The sequence below is a fragment of the Mchenga conophoros genome, linkage group LG12 (assembly GCF_057382185.1).
Source record: "Mchenga conophoros isolate Kocher_MC1m ecotype Shallow Benthic linkage group LG12, M_conophoros_male_GT1.1, whole genome shotgun sequence".
In the NCBI taxonomy this organism is placed as follows: Eukaryota; Metazoa; Chordata; class Actinopteri; order Cichliformes; family Cichlidae; genus Mchenga; species Mchenga conophoros.
Window position 1 is genome coordinate 30,459,936 of NC_140537.1, and position 22,465 is coordinate 30,482,400.

Below are 22,465 nucleotides of genomic sequence, written 5' to 3' on the forward strand. Positions count from 1 at the left end.
GCAGTCTCATGTTGCAAAAGCACTAAAAAGAACCAGTAAAGTCTGCAGATCTACATGCCGACTCTCACCAAAGTCCTATAATTAATAACTGGAAGTGGTTTCTGACACATAAATGGTAAATGGCCTGTATTTATATAGCGCTCTACTAGTCCCTAAGGACCCCAAAGCGCTTTACATATCCAGTCATCCACCCATTCACACACACATTGGTGATGGCAAGCTACATTGTAGCCACAGCCACCCTGGGGCGCACTGACAGGCGAGGCTGCCGGACACTGGCGCCACCGGGCCCTCTGACCACCACCAGTAGGCAACGGGTGAAGTGTCTTGCCCAAGGACACAACGACCGAGACTGTCCAAGCCGGGGCTCGAACCGGCAACCTTCCGATTACAAGGCGAACGCCCAACTCTTGAGCCACGATCGCCCCATAAGCACAGGTAAAGTGGGTAAATGCTGCCTGGCCAGAATAAAAACAAAGAGCACCAATGTCAACCAGTGACTTATGATGTCGCGCAAAGACCCAGATATTTATGTGTTTTATGGACCAAAACAAAGTAATGAGGCCACTGGCGTACAGTACATTCATCAGGTAGGAGGAATCATACTGCTCCCTGGTGGTCAAAGTTATTGCAGCAATTTCAATTTAGATTTGCTGGAATTTTTGAAAATACATAAGTTGTTAAAAGAGTGCTTCTCATAAAAAACAAAACACACAAATGTAATAAAACATCGTCTCTAATTATATGAAGGCTTGTTCATTTCTTCAGAGTCTGTCTTTATTCTTTCCACAAATTCCCGACAACAATACCTAAAAACAACAACAGTCCAAGGTTTCTGTTTGAAACAAACTTTTTCCAGCAGTCTTCTGGTTTGTTGATGTCTAATGTGTAAATCTACAAGAGAAGAAAATAAATATACTTCAATGGAAAACCTAATCTTAAAACACATGAATCTGTGCATGTTTCTCATTTAAATGTTGTATTAAAGTTGACCATGATCCTCACCTGGTTTGTCAGGTGCATTGCTATACCGGTGAGTACAGCATAGTAAGGGAGAGTCTGTTCAGCATTGACCCCAGCTAATACCAGTCCAGACATCATGGCCACAACGAAGCCACTCAGCCAGGGTTTGGTTTGCTCCTGGAACCTCAGTGCAGTAGATTTGACTCCTACTTTGATGTCATCCTCCTTATCCTATTTATGAAAGACAAAACAACACGAGGTCACAGTCAATCAAGGTCCCTACTGTAACACGGGACACATTAATCTCATGTTCACCTCAAAGAAAAACATCAGTAAACAGTAAACTGCAATCCCTTAAACTGCATTTCTTAAATATAAAGGAACAGCTACCATGTACTCACAGTTTAAACTGTTTTTAAATTAGTTTCAGTTTCTCGGTTCCTTTCTTCTTAAATTTACAGGTTCTCAACAGTCACTTTATTATGTATACCAGTTCACCTGGGCAAAAATCCCTTATTGATGTCTGAGGTTAGAGGAGAATGGACAGAAAGGAAGCTGATAGGAAGGCAAGGTTAACTCAAATAACCACTCAGAAGAACATCTGCTAAAAAGCATCTCTCAACGCACAACACGATGGGCTACAGCAGCAGAAAAGCACATTGGGGGCTCCTGTCAGGAAATTGAAGCTATCATTTGCAAGCTAAATTGGACAACAGGTGACTGGAAAAACTGCTTTCCTGGTCTGGTGCTGATGACCTTGGTCATGATTTCTGCTGCAACACTTAAATGGCAGTGTCAGAATTTGGCATTAAAAAAAGCATGTTGCCAGGTATCATTGGTTCAGGGTAGTGTTGGTGTATGAGAGCGTTCTTTTACATTTACTGCACTCAGCCTTTGGTTTAAGGAAAGAATTGTGTTTAATAGGAACGAAGTGGTGCGATCTCTCAGGCCCACTACTTTACCTGATGTGCGTATATTGTGTCATATACCAGCGTCCACATCACTCCTGAGAAGTATAGCGGGAGACACACGGACCAATCACAAGAGCCTTTAATAGCGGACCAGCCGAGCAGAGCGCCCCAGTTGAAAGTGAGTCCTAAAGTGAGAGAAGAGAACAAGAGAACAGCTATAGTTCTGATAATCTGTAAAATATTAACTCTAGACAAAGAACACTACAAGATAACTTTACACAGCACATACCCAACACAAACTGTGGCCAGTAAGTGAACCTCTTCATCAGCGGGTAGGTGATAACAAGAGATAAAGAAGCAGCACCCAGAGCTATACTGTGAGAGCATTTTGAACAATGTGAGGGAAAGACTGCAAAATAACTGGATAAATAATCACTTTTAGTTACACTATGAAAATTAACACACTGTAGTAATATTGTGATCCAGTTCAACTGTTGCACTAATTTTTTTTTCTCATGACTCGGAGGATTTAATCTAACCTATATACCTGTTCCTATTCTTCTATTTATATTTTCCTAATAAAATGTCATTAACGTTCATACATAAAATTGATTCTGAGTACCTGTAATAGTTGAGACACAAAAGAACCCCAAGTGCAAGCGAGAGCTGCCCTCCCAGGAAGACCAGCGCCTGCATTCGAGAAATCTCTCCTGATGCGATTGGTCGAGAGGCTGTGCGGGACACCTGCGCAAAAACACAAACACTTTCAATTTATCAGAGCTGAAAAATAAAGAAACACTTTGAGCAGGGGAGTGACAGTGACACAGGTAAGACTAACGTCTGCTTAGAAATGGAAGTTTAATTTACTTTATTGCAAAAACATGTCCTGTTCTTTGTTTGGAGTCAGCTGTAAGAAAATCTCATTTACTTTTTTGTCGAAGTCTTTGTCCCACATGTCATTGATGGTGCAGCCGGCCCCTCTCATGAGAAGAGCACCTGTACCAAACAGTGTGAGCATGCCCAGATCTGGGAAGCATCCAGGGTTAGCAGCCAGAGCAATGCTCCATGTACAGGGGAGGTACAGCAACCATGTCCCTACGATTAAAAGGCAATGAATTTCAAGGGAATTAAACAAGGAAGTAAGATAAGAACAGAAACAAAGCCCACAAAGAGATGAATGTGCAGCCAATAGCTACATTAATCTGGTGGCATTTTAAATGTGGTTTGGTTTTAGATGCATCTGTGCAGTGACACTGAAAAAATGCAGGGGCAAGATATTTTAGACTCATTGTCTTACACAGTAATTACATAAGAGTTTTACAGTTTGGTAGGATTCTTTCAAAGAACAATTTTAACAATTATTATCTACATCATGAGTTAGGGCTACATGCTTACAAAGATGCTTCCCTGTTAGTGCCAGTTAATAGCTCTACAAGGTCAAAGATGACGTGCTTATTTTAGCCATTTGTTTTCTGAAGACTGTATTAATGTTATATAGCTTCTTGTTTTGTTCTGTTTTGTTAACATGGTGAAAATGCTGCTAAAAATTGTTCTGGGCTTAAAGAGTGCATGTTTGGAATAAAGTCAAAATTCTGCAATATTCTAGATATCAATTTTTTTTTTTAAACTGACACAGATAAAAGTCATTGCATAGCAGAAAATGAATGTGTTTAAGCATGTAGACATGGTCATAATGACCTGCTGAAGTTAAACCTGAGTACATGAGCTTGCTTTGTCACAGTAGGAAGGAAAAACTCCCTTTTAACAGGGAGGGACGGCTATCTGTCGCGACTGGTTGGGGTGAGCGAATGAAGACACGACAACCCAACAATGTGATGTTCATATAAGTACAAACCTATAGGTTTGTCCAGCCTCATCAGCCGGAGGTACGGTTGGACGTGTACTGGTGCTGAATTTACTATAGTAGCAGCTGATAAACTGAACCGTCTTCTCCCGTTTTGCTGTGTTTCAAGAAGTCTTATTGATGACCAGATTGCAGATTGGTTCTTAGGCTTTCTCTTCCACACACGGGAGTCTGAGGGGGGCCCATCTCCAGCCTGTATCCCTTCCTTCTGGATGAAGCAGGTAGAAAGACATCGATAACAAGCTCCATGGTGGATCCTTTTCAGAGTGCTCAAAGCTAGCTTGGCTGTGAACATGGTGTCTCTGCACTCATAAAGATCACCCCTGCACACACAGAAGCAGAAAGACACATGCAAACGAAGGTTAAACAAATACATTTGGTACAACAGAAACAGAGATGTGTGAAACTTTTGGCTGAAACAACCTGACTGTTTTAGCTGTTTAGGTAAGACACTGCACACACCTACATGAGACAAGCTGGTGTTACAGTAACAAGGCTAAGCTATCACTGAAAATATAATGAATGCTACCAACACACTTGCTAACTCTAGTGTGATATAACGCCAAAGCAAGCTTACAATGAAGGTTACAATAGAGAATATACCGATTTTAAAAAGACCAAACACTGGACAGATGACAACCACATCAATACTTCCCTGCTGGGTCGTCATTGGTCGTCTCTTCTTTGAGACTGACAGACAAGTTGGAGGACCAGCGCCTCCAACTGGTGTGGAGTGTGCATCACAATTTCCTTACTGGTTAAATAAAAACCAGGTCTCACACTAACTAGTTTTTATTTTTTATTATGGCAGCTCCATATTCAGCATTCTTTATCCAGTATATCCACTTTGCCTCCTCTGCACATGTACAAACAATCAGTAAGTTGGTTTTATTCGTTTTTGTGGTTTCTTTTGCAATCCTCAATGGGAAATAGCTACAGAGGTCACTTTCTGTCAACCATATGTATGCAATAATATAAATAATATTCAGCTTAATGGAAGCTTTTATATGCCAATAGTTTTTTTAATAGCAGTGTTTTGTTAGTTTATCTAACACTGCTTCACCTAAGGCGTTCTTAACAATTGCCTGTTTCTTTCTTTTTTTGCACTTTTTAAGGAAAAAGCACCCATGCTTTTTTGGTTAAAACCATATGTTGGAAAACCTCTTTGAACAAGCCCTGTAAGTCTACTTCACTTATTTTGTTCTTGTTAACATACAAAACAACCATGGAGTAGTAGTCAGTGTAAACTGATCGGATCCTAGAAATTTATTTCTGTTCATCTGGACCCAGCGTTTAGTAGAAACATTTTATCACTTATCTATGTGACTTCTTCAGTTTCAGCCGACTGCAGGCTTCACCAACTTTACAAACAATACGGCTGCAAAATGACTAAAATAACACCAATCAGCCAGAAGCTTAGTTTCAATAAAAAAAAATTCAAAGTGAGAAATAAAATAAATAAGTTCTAAACAGATTCTTAAATTTACTTGTCAAGACAGGGTAGGGCTGTGGAATATGCAACATTATTGCATATGCAAAAAACATGTGACAAGTGTAAGCAGCTTTACAACTGAAACCTCACTGCTCTTGCTGAACAGTGCTGCACAGGGCCCTGTTCCAAAGGGCTTCGGAGTTGACGTAAAGCGGCGATGTATGTCGGCAACCTTCCGATTACAAGGCGAACTCCCAACTCTTGAGCCACGATCGCCCCAAAGACTACAATGAGAATAGAAACAGAGCAGTGTGGCTGGTTAAGTGGTGCAGTTGATAATGAGAAACATGCTTTCATTTTGTACTTTTTTAGTATGAGTACTATTCATTGTGAGATGAGGAATGGCTGCATTCACCGCATTATAAGATCGTGAAAGATAAACTCTTAAGCCCCTTCTCGTTTGAGAGATGGTCGTTCCTTTTTTACACAAACGGCCTCCTGCTTAAAGCAGGATATCTGCCTCGAAAGGATTTGCGCATCATGAACATATAAAGAGTGAATTTGAAACATATTGAGCAAAAAATGCTGTGAAGACGTGATATATGACACAAATCTAGATCCTTTATTTTTTTTCCTAGAATGTTTTAGCTTTCATCTTGTTGTAAAAGCCAGACCCTCTGCAAAAGTCTGCAACATCAGTATAAAATTTCTCTGGGATACCAAGGTGATATTGGTAAAACAAAGCTTTTCTTGCTTTCTTTGTGACCTGTGCAGCTCAGCAAGCATCGTCACTGCAAGCACGTGGCCAACTGCCTGCGATAGAAACCGAGCCTGAAAAAAGGATTTCTGTTATAAGTTTTTAATAACAATAGCGCCCATTTATTTAAATATGCGGTGCTATATAACACTTACAGTATGGAGGATTTGTTAATACCCTTCATTGGACATTATAATACCTATATCGCCGGCCATAGAAACAGAAAACAACACCATCACAAACACAGAAAAGACTTTTAAAAGGGGGGCTTGGCGTTAAGGCATGAAATCTACGCACTTCCGGTTACTGTTTCCCCAGATTTCACAATGAACTAAGCGTGGAAGTAAAAAAAAAAACAACAACAAAAAACTCCATACGTTTTCGTGAATATTAACAAACACACATTTTTTTAAATCAAATTGATAAAATTAAAAAAAATACAATTAAGAAATCCTAGTTCGTATTAAACCAAAATATCCTGTCGTTATATCGAATCTCGTGTAACTGCTGGAAAAAAACATTATAACTGATATTTTAATTACTTACACAGCGGAGGTAGTTTTCAGGTAGTTTTATTTTGAAGGGTTGGTGAATTCTACGGAAGTGAAGATGTTTTGTTGCGGTGGCGGAAGCACAGGCCAGGGAGAGTCACACTCGCGGGAAAAATGGCGGAAACGTGTTCCGTGTTCATGCGACTTCCAGCAGCGGTTCAAAACGGTGCCTCCTAAGCCTTGTCCTGTTTTTGTGTGCATGCGTGAGTAAAACCTTGCGTGCATCGCGCACTTTAGCGAGTTGCACATTTCGGCATTTTGTTAAAATAGGTAGGATCTGTTTATTCGGTTGACTCGTTTTACGTCTCCTTCCTGTTGAATATGCTACACTGAAAGTTAAATAGAGGTGTTGAGTTCTTTGTGCTGCCATATTTAAAGATAATATTAGCAAAGCGTACAATCTCGCTCTCTCGCTCTCTTTTTTAAGTATTCACTTGTGTGTATAACTTAATAACGGATAACGAAGTAGTGTCGGATTATGTTGTGCTGCTTCTGTGCCTTGAGAAAAATAATAATCTGTTTTTTCAGTTGTCTAGGTGTGTCACTTAATGTGTAAGGCTGTGGGTTAAAAGAGGCATGCAAGATGGAAAACGGTATGTATCACAGAGGTATGCAACGTCTTTGTGAATAGATACTGACCTATGCTGATCTATACTGGTCTGTTGCCTGCCCCCTCAGATACAGTGGAGTGCTCCACCTCTGGCCACATCAAGCAAGTCATCAGCCAAGCAGTCACTGAAGAATCCCAAGTTAAGGCTTTCCATTGTAGTCACTGTGTGCTGGTCTTCAAATCGAAGGTGTACCTTTTTGAACACCTCAACAAGGTGCATGGCCTCAATACAGAAATTTCTCTCAGAGAGGCTGGTTTATGCCCTGGGACTGACAAAGCCAACACAGAGAACAGCAGCAGCAGTTCAGGAGATAATTTTAAATGCCAGAGGTGTGATTTTAAAGCTTGTAGTTGGGATGGTTTAAGTGAACACGAGGAACTGTGTCACAAAACTTCAGAAAATCCTAACGTGTCAGGAGGTGTCATCATTTCAGAAAACCTCGACAGCACTTTAAGTGTCATTTCAGCAAACCAGAACAATGAAGCTGCAGGAACATCGGAAGATCCATCAGTTCTTTCAGATATTTCTACCTCAGAAGGGAAATGCACGTTAAAGGACCTGAAAACCTACAAGAGGCCATTGCAAACCATTACAAAGTACTTCTCAGTGTCATCTGAATCAAATGCAATGACTGCTGAAAAATTAGCTGATGGAACCAAAGGAACTATCATTTTGCAGGAATCTCCTTCAAGCTCCTGTCCAAACAGTAGTGGTGTGTTCAAAGTCACAGCAAAGTCTGTGATAGATATCACCGGAAGTAAGTCGTACCATTTTTTGCACACTGACTTGACTACTGATTTGACACCATCTAAAACTCCGGAACAATTCAGAAAAGAAACTGTTCCTGACAGTGCTGTGAAGAGATCCAGTGGTAAAAGTTTAAAAAGTCATCCTGTCAAAAAAGCCAAGTTGGATAACGAAGAGATGCTCACGGAAAAAGAAAATGAAAGACAGCAGTCATCCAGCAGCAACGAGTTTTCATTTGAAGTCAGCGAAGATGAAGACGAGGCAGACGTGGCAAAAGTGTATTCTTGTAAACATTGTGACTACAGTGACGTGGGCATCAGGCGAATTTCTGCCCATTATCAAAGTGACCACCCTTATATCAGATACAATTCTGTCTACATTCAGGACGCAAGTGATCACAGTGCCACCTTTCGTTGCTTGGAGTGTCCAGTTGAGTTTTTAAGCACAGCTGACCTCAAGAGGCACTACTTGGAAAATCATCCAGATGCCCCAGATGTATTTGCCATGAAATCATGTGGCCTCAGTTTGGTTTTCAAATGCTTTCTTTGTAAATTTACTACCAATCTATTGAAGTCTTTGAAAGAACATTACAAGGCAAAGCATGCAACATATGAAGTGGAGAATTCCTTATTGTTCTGCAGATATTCAATGTCTGAATCCCAAAAGGAATCGTCTCAGCTGAGTTTAGAAAAATCAGATGGAATTTCTACTGAGCGTGCCCACACATCCCAAAATTCTTCTTCTAAAAGAGCAGACATGGCCTTGTATAAATGCCAGAAATGCATGTTTAGTCACAGGTCAGTTGTTGCTATGCATGTTCACTACCAAAAAAGCCACCCAGATGAAGTAATCACATTAGATAAAATCAAACAGTCAGCTTGTCCCACATCACATGCAGCATCAGAGATGACATCTGAGAAGTGTTCAGATTCTGTGATTGTAGTAGATCATTCAGAGACCACACCAGAAGCCTGTAAGAATCGTTCAGAATCTTCCCAAACCACGAAAGGGGAATCTTCGAAGTTTCCAACAAAATCCAGTAATGAAATTACTACTGGACTGGACATTTCCTCATCCAGTTTACCAAATGAAACATTTTACTGCCAGTTCTGCAGTTACACAAGTACCAAGGTTAAGAGTATCCTTGGTCATCACAATGCAAAACATTCTATGGATGCACCAATAGGTACTGATGATGTCCTATGGTATAGTGCTGAGATGCAGAAACGTCAGAGTGAATCTAAGATGTCAAAAAGTCCTTCATCTTCCCAATTTAATACTAGTAAACAAGTGAAGATGTGTAGGGAAAAAGAAGATCTGTATAAGGAGGATTACACAGCAGATGCCTCAGAAACAGGAGAGAGACAGAACAAGTCCTACGCATGTCCAGAAAACTTGTTTTATTGCCACAAATGCAACTTCGGAAATCCGTCTGTAAAAGGAGTAATTAACCATCAGGCCAAGGTTCATCGAAAGTGTAATTCCAGCACTAAGTGTGTTCTTGAATATACAGCTTTAATCCATGATGAAATCAGGAAAGCAAATGCAAAGGATTCCTCTTCTTCCCATCTACCTCTTCCTATAATAAATGAAGGCGAAGAAAAAGCTTTTTTTTGCCACTTTTGTAACTACAGGCATAGTACTTTGGATCAGGTAATGCGCCATTACAGCAAAACACATCATGGATTTAAGGCGAAGCCTTCAGAAATCCTTCTGCATACTTCTAAGATCCACGATCAGGCACAGAAATCTCCTCTAACATCCACTCAAAATGAAGAAGCTGCTCAGGAAATCCTCAAGATGAAAATGAAAAAGAAAAAAACAAAGAAGCATTCAAAATCTTTGGTCATTTCAGCAACACCCTCAGTGACAACCCCACACACAAAGAGGTCCCTGAACTGTTACTCATGCGCATACAAAACTGACGTGATATATGCTCTGAAGACGCATTTAAGGAAAATTCACAAAGTAAAGCGTACAGTCACAGATATTTTAAGATATTATTTTAGACAAGGATCATTAGAGCGCGGCTATTATTGTGAATTCTGTGTTTTCAGACATGAAAAAGCTGCAGCAGTTTATGAGCACTACCAGGAACGCCACCTAGGACGTGTCCCCTGCGTTGAGTATGTAAGTTCTCGGTTATATGCTGGTCCTGGAATGGTCCATTGTAAAAAGAAGAAGCCTGATCTAGAGCAGAGTGGAGGCAGTGGCACTGAAAACAGATTGCTATCCCAAAGATCCGGACAAAATAAAGCTGGTTTGTCTTGCAAAAGATGCTCTTTTAAATCTAACTCTTTGTCAGATCTGGCACACCATTACCGAATGGTTCATCCTTTGAGTGCAAAACTTTCCAAGAAAACAAACGCAAGCTGGCGGGTGCAAGACCAAAGTGACAGACCTGGCTCATTTGACTCCTACCAGTTTGGTAAATCACAGGATGAAGCAAAGGCGTCCTCCACAGTGTTCAAGTGCCTTTACTGCTCTGCAAATTTTAATAGCAAACACGGTCTCCATATTCACTGTGGAATGAAACACCCGGAAGTTGTAATCAAAAAATTTGAACAAGAACAAAAACCAAAAAAGCAGCTCCAAAAACGTCTGCATGTCTTTAAGTGTCCGTATTGTACCTACGTCAATACCGTTTATCAGGGTGTTCTCACTCACTGCCAGATGAAGCATCCCAACCTCCCATCCAGGGCCGATAGTCTCCATGTGGATATGGTGTATGTTGAAAATTTGGACGAAACCCGGAAAAGCAGTCCTCCTGGTGAGACTTTGAAACTTTGTGGGCACATGTGTAAAACCTGTCCCCAAATCTGCGCAACGCTGGAGAAACTGAACAAACACTGCGAGCGAGACCACAAGAAGACTGGTGCAAGCACAGCACAAAGCACGGCCAAACCTGCTCCTAAGCCATTAGTTAAAAGTAAAATACTTCTATCTAAAGCCTACAGTACACATGGATCTGTATCAAAGACTTCAGTTTTAAGCAAGAAAATCTATGCCGTGATCAACTGCCAGCACTGTTCTTACACATGCACCACCAAACTTGCTCTTGGTCGCCATTTGCTTGCTAACCACAAGCATACTATTTCAAAGGACTGCGTATACAAATGTGTGCTGTGTTCTAAAGTTTACTTCAGGAAAAAGCATCTTGGAGGCCACTATGCAGTGACGCATGGAAAGGAGGCTTATTTAAAATACTACGTGCCCATATACAAACAGCCTCTCAAGAAGACAGCGCCATCGCCGTTTGAAGACCCATCAACTCAGCAACAAGAAAAAGCCTCTGAGACATTTAAGTCTAGCATAACAGCAGAAGAAAGCCTCTTGATCTACAAGTGTCCAAACTGTCCATATGTGAATGCTAGCTACCACGGGACCCTCACTCACTGTCAAATGAAGCATCCAGCAATTGTAGTCCGGGCAGATGAACTTGAGACAGGTGAAGTCTTTGTATCAAACATGGTCAATTGTACTTTAGGAAAAGGTTCTAATGAAAGAGGGTACTTGTGTAAAAAATGTTCACAAATCCATGGATCACTGACAAAACTCAATGCTCACTGTAAGAGGGTTCATCATGACACAGAAGTGTATGAGCACACAGACACTGAAAGCCAGCCGGTTCACACATCTCAGGGCTCAGCATGGGAGGATGCCTCTGTGAAAAACAAAACTTCGAGAGAAGTAAGCATTGCGGAAAGTAGACAGGCTCCACAAACGGAAACTCCTGAGGCATCCCCATCAACTTTGCTGTCCGGCCTCCGCAGCAACAAACAGTTGTACAAGTGCCAGATGTGCACCTATAAAGGACTGTATCGAAAATACCTCCAGTGCCACTACAAAAATACTCACAAATTGGATGCAGTCAGTATTTACAAACTTCTTGAGAAATATAATAAGCGTAAATGGAACTTTCCCAGCAACATACTTAAATCAGGCAACAGCACAAAGGTTAAATGTTTGAAATGTCCAGAATTAACATTCAAGTCGTCGCAGCTGCTCATTGACCACTATAGTACTTTTCACCGCTCAGAGTGGAAATTGGACTTTACTGTGTTGTCACTAGGATCGACGAAAAAGAAAACCACAGGGGTTTACAAATGTGACCACTGCAACACACAATTAAATGGGATTAGAAAGTTGTGTTATCACATGGATCGCCACAGAGCAAGGATGCTAGAGAAGGCCAAGGCTGCGCAGAGAAAGGAGTCGCTTATTAGCACAACACTAGAGCAAGAATCCAGCGAGGTAAGTTGACGCTGTAATTCCTGTCTACGCTCTTTGTCTTCTGATCTACTCGTGTTATTTGACCATTGCTGTGATTTTTTTTTTTTTTTTTTTTTCCAGCCCTGCAGGCAAGATGAAACGACCACATTGGAAACTGTGAACGAGGTTAATCGTTGGAACGGGACACCAGTACAGAGCGCCGCTACATCAGAACTCTCTGATGTACAGCAGCCAGAACTAGAATCGAATGGAGACAAACACACGTGTAGACAGTGCGGCCGGATGTTTATGTCATTGAAAGGCTTGCATTCACATGAGCACAGCCACGCAGCCCTGGCAGCCATCAAGAAATTGGACAATAGCTCCACATCTGGATTAAAACACAAGTAAGAACTTTGGGCTTTTTTTATTGTTAAAAACTAAACTAAAAAAAACGTATTAATAATGCTATTAAAGCAGTCACCCCATTTTGCCACGCTTTTTTTTTTTTTTTTTGTGGGCTCACTTAAAAAGTAACATAGCCAAATGGAAATTTTAGCAGTTGGTCTTGTTTAGTCTGAAAAAGTACAGTGCCTATCTGGGTATTGGAAAACCTTTGCAGAAAAGCTTCTTTATCTCAACATTTTCACTTCCTGGTTAAATAAAAAGTTAGACTCCCCTTTCCCGCTTTCCTCAATTCCACCTCTATCCACTCCTGTATAACTTTAAACTGCACAAGAAGACCGTTTCCTCATAAATCGAAACAATGGCTTTCTGACAAGAGAACCAAAGTCAAGAAATTATACCTCCTTTACAGATTTTAGGAGTTACTTCATCTACTCTCTGTTTGACTAATGTATCTTTCGCAGGCTTGTTGAAATTGAATTTTGATTGCTTTGTTCGTTAAAGCAAGTCCCAAACACCCCAAGCTGTATTTTTTGTGAGAGTTGAATGATTGTGAACCTTTTTTTTTTCTTTTTACCTCACCAGCATTAGCAAATATCTCATCCACAAATCTGGAACTCTGAGACCTTTTCTGTGTAGTTGCTGTACCTATCGGACAACAGTCTTTGGCCTCTGGAGGAGTCATTTTATGAAAAAGCATAATGGTAAGAACTCATTTGTAAGATCACCAGTGGTATCTTATGAGCATTAAGTGTCAAATGCATTGACTTTGATCTGCGAACATTGATTTCAAAATCACCAGAATTTTTAAAATTAGTCTTTTGTTGTAGATTATTAGCATAAGTTTTCTGTATGCTGGATTTGGTCAAGTTAATATGAGTTGTCACAGGTGCATTTTATATTAGAAGCTGACTTTAACTGTTCAGACTGGGATGGTTTTGGCTTAGTTTTAAAGACAGCCACATCTTTCACAAGAAGGGGTTTGAGAGATTTCGTGTGGCTTTATGTCTGCGTTTATGTCTTTCCTTTTTCATTTGGTTATTCTTTTGCTGAATACTTAGATCTCATCATGGCTGCAGCTGAGACTGAAGACAAAGATGAGAGTGAAGAGAGGTTTAAGGAGTCCTCTAATTCATCAGAGAAAATGAACAGCTTGCCTGAAATTGATGAGCGACCTGAACTGATTAAAGGCAAGTCATATCTCATGTTTTTTTGTGTGTGTGTGCGTTTGTTTGTTTGTTTTTTAAACTTGGTCTTGGTTTTCATAAAACAAACAGTTTTTGGTTTTGTAGCAGTACTAACAGACTGTGGGTCCTTGAAACTTTGACAGGATCTCTGTACTTGGAGCCCCCAGATGTGCGGCGCCAGTTAAACCACTACACCATGATGGCACAGAGCAGCATCAAATCTAAAGTGAACGTGCAACTTTCAAAATTACCTGAGAACAGCGTGCTTCACTGTGAGTTCTGCAATTTCAGCACTGGACACCTGTCTAGTATCCGGCGGCACTACCTAAATCGGCATGGAAAGAAAATCCTCAGATGTAAAGACTGCAACTTTTTCACAGGTTTAAGGTAAGGTGCTGTAAGAGTTTGTATTTTGCTGTGTACAAAAGATTTTTGGCCTTTTTTTTTTTCTTTAATAAAATTTAGTGTGTTACTAAAAATCTGCAAATTGTAATTAATACTTTTAATTCTGCATCATCACAGATGTGCAGGATCTGACTAGTTTCTATAGTCAGGTGACATAATGCATTCCTGGTTTGCCTCAAGGAGGAGACACAAATCCCTTTGGGGTGGCATCGGGAAGAGAACCTGGCATAAAAGTGTGCTAAATCAAACATGCCGCGCTATCTGCTGTTTGAACCCTTTTTGAAGAAGAAGCTTCTTTTATTCAAATTTAGACATTGTTGTCAATTATTTTAGATGTATGGAAATAACTTGGATGAGTGTTATGAGGTATTTGACTTGACAGACATCTTGAATTTGTCATTTCTACTCATTACTCAACACGAGTTGTCACCAAACACCGACAGATTTGCAATGTTATCACTGATTTCTCCTGTTGTCATTAGGAAAACTCTGGAAATGCACATGGAGACGGGTCACTCTACCTGCCAGTCAAAGCCTACTCATCAGAAGGACCTCTGCTGCCCTTTCTGTCTGTACCAAACTAAGAACAAGAACAACATGATTGATCACATTGTCTTGCATCGTGGTATGTTGGAGCATTTGCAGGATTTGTAGGAACGTGTTCTGCTTTCCGATACCTGACGCTGTCACACAAGCATTCCCTTTTTTCCTTTTTTTTTCTTTACAGAGGAACGTGTAGTGCCAATAGAGGTTCGTCGCCCCAAACTGTCACGTTACCTTCAAGGCATCATCTTTCGCTGTCACAAATGTACTTTCACCAGTGGCAGCCCAGAAAACCTGCATTTGCACATGATGAGGCACGATGACATCAAACCCTACAAGTGTCGGCTGTGCTATTTCGACTGCACCCGGCTGAGTGATTTGGAGGCACACCTGAGCGATAAGCATCAGGTCAGGATTTCTCTAAAGCCTTCTGTGCATCCTTGGAATTCCTTTGGGTCAAAAAACGTTGTTTCTTTAACTGATGGGCTTACGGTGCTCTTGTTCTACACACTGCTGTCATAACCATGAAGATTTAGAAAATCAAGAGAATATGAAGTTGAATGAAGAATGAAGTTATTTAAGCCTATAAAAAACGTAAGCAGCAATTAGACGTCAGACGTCAACATGTCTGATATTTGAAGGGAGTAGCCAACGAAAGAGAGTGGGAGCATACATCCTAAAAATATGAATAGATATAAAAATGAACATAAAGAATTCATCAGAATGACATTTTTAAATGTCAACCATGTATCTTGTTTAGTAGCACTGCATCACTTTCACAAGCTACATATAGACAGTGGACTTACTTTTGCAAAAGAATGGTTTTATTCACATATCACATTCGCTACGGAGACATTGGCACTGGGCCATTTGATTCCTGTAGTCTGAATGTTTTTGTAGTTCAAAAACTTTGCCACAAATCGGTTTAATATTGATTAAGGTTGTGTCTGTGAAGGTTCTCAGTCATCCAGGTCATTGTAGTCTAAGGAGCTTGGAAAGAAAAGCGTCTGGACTTCTTTGAGTTGCTTGAAGAGCCAACCTTTACATGGAGGAAGTGGAAAGAAAGGCTCTTGGCTCTTTTAAAGGGAGAGTACCCAGCCATTGGTACAGATATGTAGATGGCACCTGGGTCAAAATCAAAAGACAAGAAGTGGAATCCTTATATCCTAGAAGTGGAATCCTATAAAGTCAGCAAAGATGCACAGAAAAGAAGATCAGACACCAGCGAGGGAGGATAAGAAAGACAGACGCAACAACATTGTCATCCCCTATGTAGCCGGTGTATCAGAGAAACTCAAGGTTCTCTCCAAGCACGACATCCCAGTGTACTTCAGACCCAGCAACACACTCAGACAGAAACTGGTTCACCCGAAAGACAAAACTCCTAAACACAAACTTAACAACGTGATGTATGCTGTACAGTGCAGCGAGGAATGCCCAGACCTCTACATCGGCGAGACCAAACAGCCACTTCACAAGCGCATAACACAACCTAGAAGAGCCACCTCCACTGTACAAGACTCAGCAGTTCATCTGCATCTAAAGGACAAAGGTCACTCTTTCGAGGATGCCAACGTTCACATTTTGGACAGAGAATACAGATGGTTTGAAAGAGGAGTGAAAGAAGCCATTTCCGTCCACTGTGAGCGAGCATCTTTGAACAGAGGCGGTGGTTTATGACACCAACTGTCTGCCATCTATAATCCAGTTTTGAGATCCCTTCCCAGATGCCTTAACGCCCACTCACATCCTGGGCCATCTGACCTCAGGAAATCACATGATAGGGTGGGGCCATGTTTCACAATGAGCTCACCCGAAACCCTGGCTGATTGTGACCCACACCCGCTTTCACACCTTGGCTCATATGATTAGGTAGAGGATCATCAGGGGGTCCTTTGTCCCTCTGTGGGGGGAAACTCCCACTGGGTTTAAATCTGGGTCTCTCCACCATTTGACCCTTAGAACTGAAGAAGCTTCTCGGATGAGAGGTGAAACGTCTTCAAGCAACTCAAAGAAGTCCAGACGCTTTTCTTTGCAAGCTCCTTAGATTGATTAAGGTTGCACCTAATGGAGTGATGCAGTGCATATCCTACCCCAATTCCTTGGCTATTGAAAAGTGCTACATTTACGGGGATTAAACCATAGGTAATGTCAAAGATGGACATGGACAACTACTGTGACATTATCCGTTGGTTTCTGAAATTGTGTTTTGATACCCCAAGATTAGCATTTTCACCACAACCATCTTAGTTTCAAAGAATAAGATGTGGTGAGAAGGAGAGGGACTGACTGTGAAACTGCTATCTCTATGCAGTAAGCAGACAAAAGATAATCCAACATTTTTAAGCAATTTAAACATGATTTGCAAAATAGTTGTAATAATGTTTTACCACCCTGGGGCACCTCTGTCAGTGCGCCCCAGGGTGGCTGTGGCTACAATGTAGCTTGCCATCACCAGTGTGTGAATGTGTGTGTGAATGGGTGGATGACTGGATATGTAAAGCGCTTTGGAGTCCTTAGGGACTAGAAAAGAGCTATACAAATGCAGGCCATTTACCATTTTTTTTATTCAGTATGCCTCCAAAATCAGGGACTAAGCCCATAAACTCACCACGAAAGTGTTTACCATGTCATGTCTGGCTTCCCATAAACTATAGGACTGGGAGTCTTATCTCAACCCCATAACTCCAAGTGTATTATATTGGATAAATGAGTTTTTGAGGCTTCTACATCATCAGGGCCCCACCCTCACCCCAATATAATGTGATGGAAAAGTGTATCATAATTTGGACCTTGATTCTGTCTATGCAGGTCGTGAGGAATCATGAACTCGTGGGTCAGGTGAGCCTTGATCAGCTGGAGGCAAGCGTTGGTAATGTGCCAGTAACAAAAGAGGAACAGTTGTCTAACATGGACCAGCTCGATGAGGACAGAGAAGATGTAGAAATGGAGGACCTTTTTGCAGACTGTGATGAGGTTCCACAAGCTGAGAACCTGGAAGAAAACTATACCACAGAGAAAAGTGCACTCCAGATCAGGGAATGCCAGGAAACCAACGGAGAAAGTCCTGGCCAGACTTCCGAATCAGGCATTCAACGTGAAAATGCAAAACCAAACTCTACTGTCCAACAAGAGCTGCAAAAACAAGCGGAGCTTGTGCTGCTAGAGACTGCAAGAGAACAGGAGACAGGAAATGTGGAACAAAGTGTAAGAGAAGTGAAAATTACAGATACCCCATGTGAGGATTACGGCAATCCAGAGGAAGAGAGGCAGACATATGAAAACCAAGCCCAACCTGAATTCACAGAATCTGGAGACAAACAACAAATGGAGACAGGAAATGATTTCAAAGTGGATGAAGAAACACCAGCTCAAAAGCAAGACGTTAAAGCACTTGAGCATAAAACACTGAACATTGAGGCAAAGGTAGAAGATGACATACTGCGTCATATCTTACAGTTGGCCAATGATGACAGCAAGATGCATAACAAGGCAGATGAGGGTAAAACGGTCAAGATGGAGAAGGGCACTGAGGCAAGTGATATCCCATTAGCTGAAGAGAGCAACTTCCCTTTGTTCCAGAATCCAAAGAGTCAAGTTGGTATAGAGGCAAATTCAGCCTTAACAAAGCTAAATGTTGCACATGTAAATAACACGAGGACAAAGGAGAGTTTAAAAATTGAAAGACATATGTTAACCCTCCCGCCCACTTGTGCACGACTTAAGATGATCACCGGCGATATTTTAGGTGTCTCGTTTACAAAATTAAAGCGGGAAGAAGTGCACACTCAGCAAAGCAGTGAACAGGAACCTAAACCTTGCACAGAAATACCAGTACTTGAGAAAGAATGTCTGAAGAAGGAAGTGCACTCTCCTGAATGCTTCAAGGAGGAAGAAGAGAACGGTCCTTTCGAGCAGAAACAGAACCAAGAATCTGAGATGCTCACAGAAGACGAGGAACGACACCAAGATCAGGCGCCTGGTGACCACGACGGGATGAAGGATGATGATTGTCTGCAAGAGCCTGAAGGTAAAAAGAAATTATGAGTGAATTAAAATATTAGTTTTTGTGCATTTTTGTAAGCAAAACACATATTTTAAGTACACTTAAAAGTACACTCTTAAGTACACTTTAACACTTGTTTAAAGTACAGAAAAAGAGATGGTAAATGCAGATATTGGGCAACATCAATGATAGAGTTATGAAAATAAAAGTGCTCCCTCTTTGAATTGTAAGGTTTTATGTGTCAGGACTTTAGATAAGTACAATTAAAGATGAACTATTATGTCATTAATAATTTAACAAAAAATGAGCCAAAATGCAGAAGCAGTGTGGAAAAACTAAAAGAGCCATCTTTGTTGCGTCTATAGGATGTAAGAAGGTAAGTAACAGCCAGATGCTACAATCATCAGCAAGTATGGTGACCTCTATGAAAACAAATTGTCTGGCAGTTCATTGATCTGATTCACATGTGTGATAAAACAATGCACAAGGCGGAGATGCTCAGACAAACCAAAGAAATATATGTAGAAGAGCTACATCTGAGACTCTAAAGCAGGGGTGTCAAGCTCAGATACACAGTGGGCCAAAATTCAAAACTGGAACAAAGTCGCGGGCTAACGTTAATATTTATTGAAATATATTTATTCCTCCAGATCAAATCAAATTCAAATTCAAATTTTATTTGTCACGTACACAGTCATACACAGTACGATATGTAGTGAAATGCTTGGACAACTGCTCGTGACCTAAAGAGAACAAAAAAGGAAAAGGCTATGAATAAGATAGGAAATAAATATGAAAAATTAAAAAGGGTAAATTTAACTAGGAAGGAATAAAATATAAATTAAGGTTAAAAATGAAATAACTGTACAACACAAATTAGAATGAAGGGTAAATTTAACTGGGAAGAATAAGATAAAGATAAATATATAAATTAAAGTTGAAAATAAAATAACTGTACAACAAAATACACAATACACAATATTGTGTATTGTGATATAAGAATGAATCTTTTCTTATGGACTCAAACACGTTTTGCTGAAAAACTGAATATGGAACAAACAAAGCTTAATACTAAACAATATATATATTAGCTGCATAATACCAGTAGGCCATCTTTGATAGTCATTTGGTATGGCTTCGTGGCCCAAATGTAATTAGGCTGTGGGCCAAATTTGGCCCGCGGGCCAGAGTTTGACACCTATGCTCTAAAGGGTTAAATAGCGATGTCTAGCAATACTGCAAAGCATCACATTTGGAGAAAACCAAACAGGATAACAGCACAAGCACCTTGCAGCACCTGTCAAGCAGGGTGGTGGAGGGGCGATGATTTAGGCTCGTTTCCAATCCACAGGACTGGCTGTGCTTAAATGAATGCCTGAAAACCTCAAACTGAACTGAAGCAATGTTGTAAAGACTGATAAAGTCATACAGACGATGAATGCTGTTAAGAATGGTTCTAGAAGATACTGAATATAAGGTGTACTTACTTTTTCACACACTGCTTCTGCATTTTGGCTGAGTTTCTGTTAAATAAATGTAATATTAGTAATACATATAGTGTATTACATATATACAGTGTTGTTATATTTTCTTATTATGTGCTGATATGTAAATCCTTAGAGTTGAAACAGGGTGTACTTTCTTTTTCACATGACTGTATCTTAGTGCATTCCTAATATTAATTTGAAAAATTAAATGAAAAAAAACAGGACTGTGTGTGATTACAGACAAATCTGATGATAAAAAGTGATTCAAAAGGAGATGATCTATGTGTGTGATCATTGTTTATTTAGTCGTTCAAGCAAAAAATATGAGAACTTCTCGGGTTTTTCTTAAGTTCTAATGGTAATTTTTTACTCTTTTTCTGAGCTTTTATCTACTTTTTTGTGATAACTAACTGTAGGTAAGTATTGGGTTGTGAACATAAATAGATTTTGAGGAATCTTCGGTATGGGATAATTACGTTGTTGATTTGTTTTGTTTTGTCCCCTCCCTCAGATACAACAACAAAAGAACCTGCTGAAGTCCTGTGCTCCTCGGTTACAGAGCAGAAACGATTTACTTGTGAGTTCTGTGGAAGAAATTTGGTGAACAGCTCTGAACTGAAGCGTCACGTCATGCGGCATGGAATCTAACAGTCTTTTCCACGTTTTTTTTATTTGGGTTTCCATTTTATGGAAAGTTCCTTCCAGTGTTGTGTTGAGTTACGCATTTTAGATTTTGTTATTCTCATATCTTATCTAACTGTACGTTTACATATTTACGTTTCCTTTTTTGTGCATTTTTAAACTTCTTCCTATAAAATGCTTTTATGGTAAAGCTGTTAAACATAGATGTGATTCAGTAAATAAAACTTTGAACCAATATGGTGAATGTATTATGTGTGACACACTGTATTTAAAATCTTTAGAATTTTTTTTGTATTTTTTTTTAAACACTAATGGATAATGGCCGTGATCAACTGTCATCAAGAGTTCATTTTTATTCCTGTAGTTTGTGCAGGGAGGTATTATTTACGAGAACTTATTACTGTAAAATCTGCAGAAACCTCTACACTGTGAACTAATTTTACATGAAAACGTTTACATAGAGTTAAATACCACAAACTGAACCAACTTCCATAACAGAAAGTTCATTAAATGCTGCCTTCAGGTGTTGTTTGGTATTTCAACACACTTTTATTGTGTATTTTGTACTGAAAAGGAAAATAGTTGACAGTAAAATATCAGTATTTAGTTTGGTATTCCATGTTAACAATTTTTATTTTTTTTATTTTATTTTTTTTAATACTTCAATTTGTTTTGAATTTAAAGTGTGTTTGCAGCACCTGATATTTATTTTCCTCCTAGCTTAGAGTGGCGCCTTCTATGAAAGTGGTGAATTTAAACATTTTTAGTTAATTTTACCATTACAGTAGATGTCACTGGTGTCAGAAAAGGCAGTACATCTGAAGATACAGACTTGTGCACAATAGGTCATAAATGATTAATAAATGGTCCATTTTTTTTCAATTTCTTGAACAACAGCAAAAAACGGACGCAGGCTGGACCAAGAACTAATCAGGGACATTTACAGAAGACTGAAACACAGTTCAAGTTTAAAAAGTTAATGTGTTATGAGACCACGTGTGTTCATATCCTTGTATTATAAAACATGGATGCTTTGTATTAAAAGTGTTGCCCTGTAGCAAAAATCAAATAGTGCATTAAGAAAATATAATCTGGTTACAACAATAAATGTTTGATCTCAAATGTCTTGATGTAAAGAGCAATGTGCGCATTAGCTAAATAATACTGTGCAAATGGCTTACCCACCCCTATTTTTTTTTTTTTTAATTTTGATGTGGATCTAGGAAATGGGTGTAGCAAATTATAAAAATGTGAAAATAGAAATACAGTATACTGAGAAAAAAGTCTGGACATTTCTGATGAGCCTGAAATTCAATACTTGGTATGGCCACCTTTTTTCATCAACACAAACTGAACTCTCTTAACCTAGCCTTGTTCCCTTGAGTGCTTCTCCTGTAATTCTTTGGATGTTTGTTGACTTTGGTTTTGTTCTCTGTCAATATAATCCCACACTGCTTCAGTAATATTAAGTTCCGGGCTCTGGGAAGGAAAATCCATGACTGACTGGGTTCAGTTGTGTGTGTGTTTTTTCTATCCCAATATTCTTTCACTGCATGGGAGGTGTGTTTGGGGATCAGTCTTGTGAAAAATTTTCTTATTGCCAAGCAGATGCTTTCCTACATGATTTTCCATGTTTGATCAAAAGCTTTTTAATAAGATCCCCAACACCACTGGCTGAAATGAAACCCCAAACCATGACAGCACCTCCACCATAACCTCTTCTATACATATTGACAATTTGA

The 22,465-nt window shown here is 39.9% G+C and overlaps 2 protein-coding genes across 4 annotated transcripts; one reads left to right on the forward strand and one right to left on the reverse strand.

The window, feature by feature from the left end:
• Window positions 1–752: 752 nt before the first annotated feature.
• Window positions 753–5,286, reverse strand: LOC146562905 (4-hydroxybenzoate polyprenyltransferase, mitochondrial-like). The gene is made up of 7 exons (XM_085295147.1): window positions 3,730–5,286; window positions 2,803–2,969; window positions 2,497–2,618; window positions 2,164–2,249; window positions 1,926–2,059; window positions 1,006–1,194; window positions 753–894 (listed from the first exon to the last, which is right to left on the reverse strand). Exons 1-7 carry the CDS (start codon window positions 4,112–4,114, stop codon window positions 778–780), a joined length of 1,200 nt encoding a protein of 399 aa, XP_085151273.1. The 5' UTR covers window positions 4,115–5,286; the 3' UTR covers window positions 753–777.
• Window positions 5,287–6,554: 1,268 nt separating this feature from the next.
• On the forward strand, window positions 6,555–21,845 carry LOC146562906 (zinc finger protein 462-like). 3 transcript variants are annotated; one of them, XM_085295136.1, is made up of 11 exons: window positions 6,555–6,681; window positions 7,007–7,071; window positions 7,157–12,090; window positions 12,190–12,455; window positions 13,039–13,157; window positions 13,515–13,643; window positions 13,784–14,027; window positions 14,528–14,670; window positions 14,773–14,996; window positions 17,400–18,618; window positions 20,593–21,845. In XM_085295136.1, the coding sequence occupies exons 2-11, from the start codon at window positions 7,062–7,064 to the stop codon at window positions 20,727–20,729; spliced, it is 7,425 nt and encodes a 2,474-aa protein (XP_085151262.1). In that variant the 5' UTR covers window positions 6,555–6,681; window positions 7,007–7,061; the 3' UTR covers window positions 20,730–21,845. The 3 variants fall into 3 exon arrangements, with proteins under 3 accessions (XP_085151262.1, XP_085151264.1, XP_085151263.1); XM_085295137.1 differs by having other exon boundaries at window positions 6,579–6,644; XM_085295138.1 differs by lacking the exons at window positions 13,039–13,157; window positions 13,515–13,643; window positions 13,784–14,027.
• Window positions 21,846–22,465: the final 620 nt, after the last annotated feature.

Excerpts from the sequence above, each read along its gene's own strand:
- LOC146562905 (XM_085295147.1), bottom strand. The coding sequence starts at position 4,114 with ATGTATTTGTTTAACCTTCGTTTGCATGTGTCTTTCTGCTTCTGTGTG. Across the intron at positions 2,250-2,496 it reads TTGTGTCTCAACTATTACAG|TATAGCTCTGGGTGCTGCTT; the intron begins GTACTCAGAATC and ends ATGCTCTCACAG. Across the intron at positions 895-1,005 it reads CAATGCACCTGACAAACCAG|ATTTACACATTAGACATCAA; the intron begins GTGAGGATCATG and ends CTTCTCTTGTAG.
- LOC146562906 (XM_085295136.1), top strand. Across the intron at positions 12,091-12,189 it reads TAGAGCAAGAATCCAGCGAG|CCCTGCAGGCAAGATGAAAC; the intron begins GTAAGTTGACGC and ends TTTTTTTTCCAG. Across the intron at positions 14,997-17,399 it reads ACCTGAGCGATAAGCATCAG|GTCGTGAGGAATCATGAACT; the intron begins GTCAGGATTTCT and ends CTGTCTATGCAG.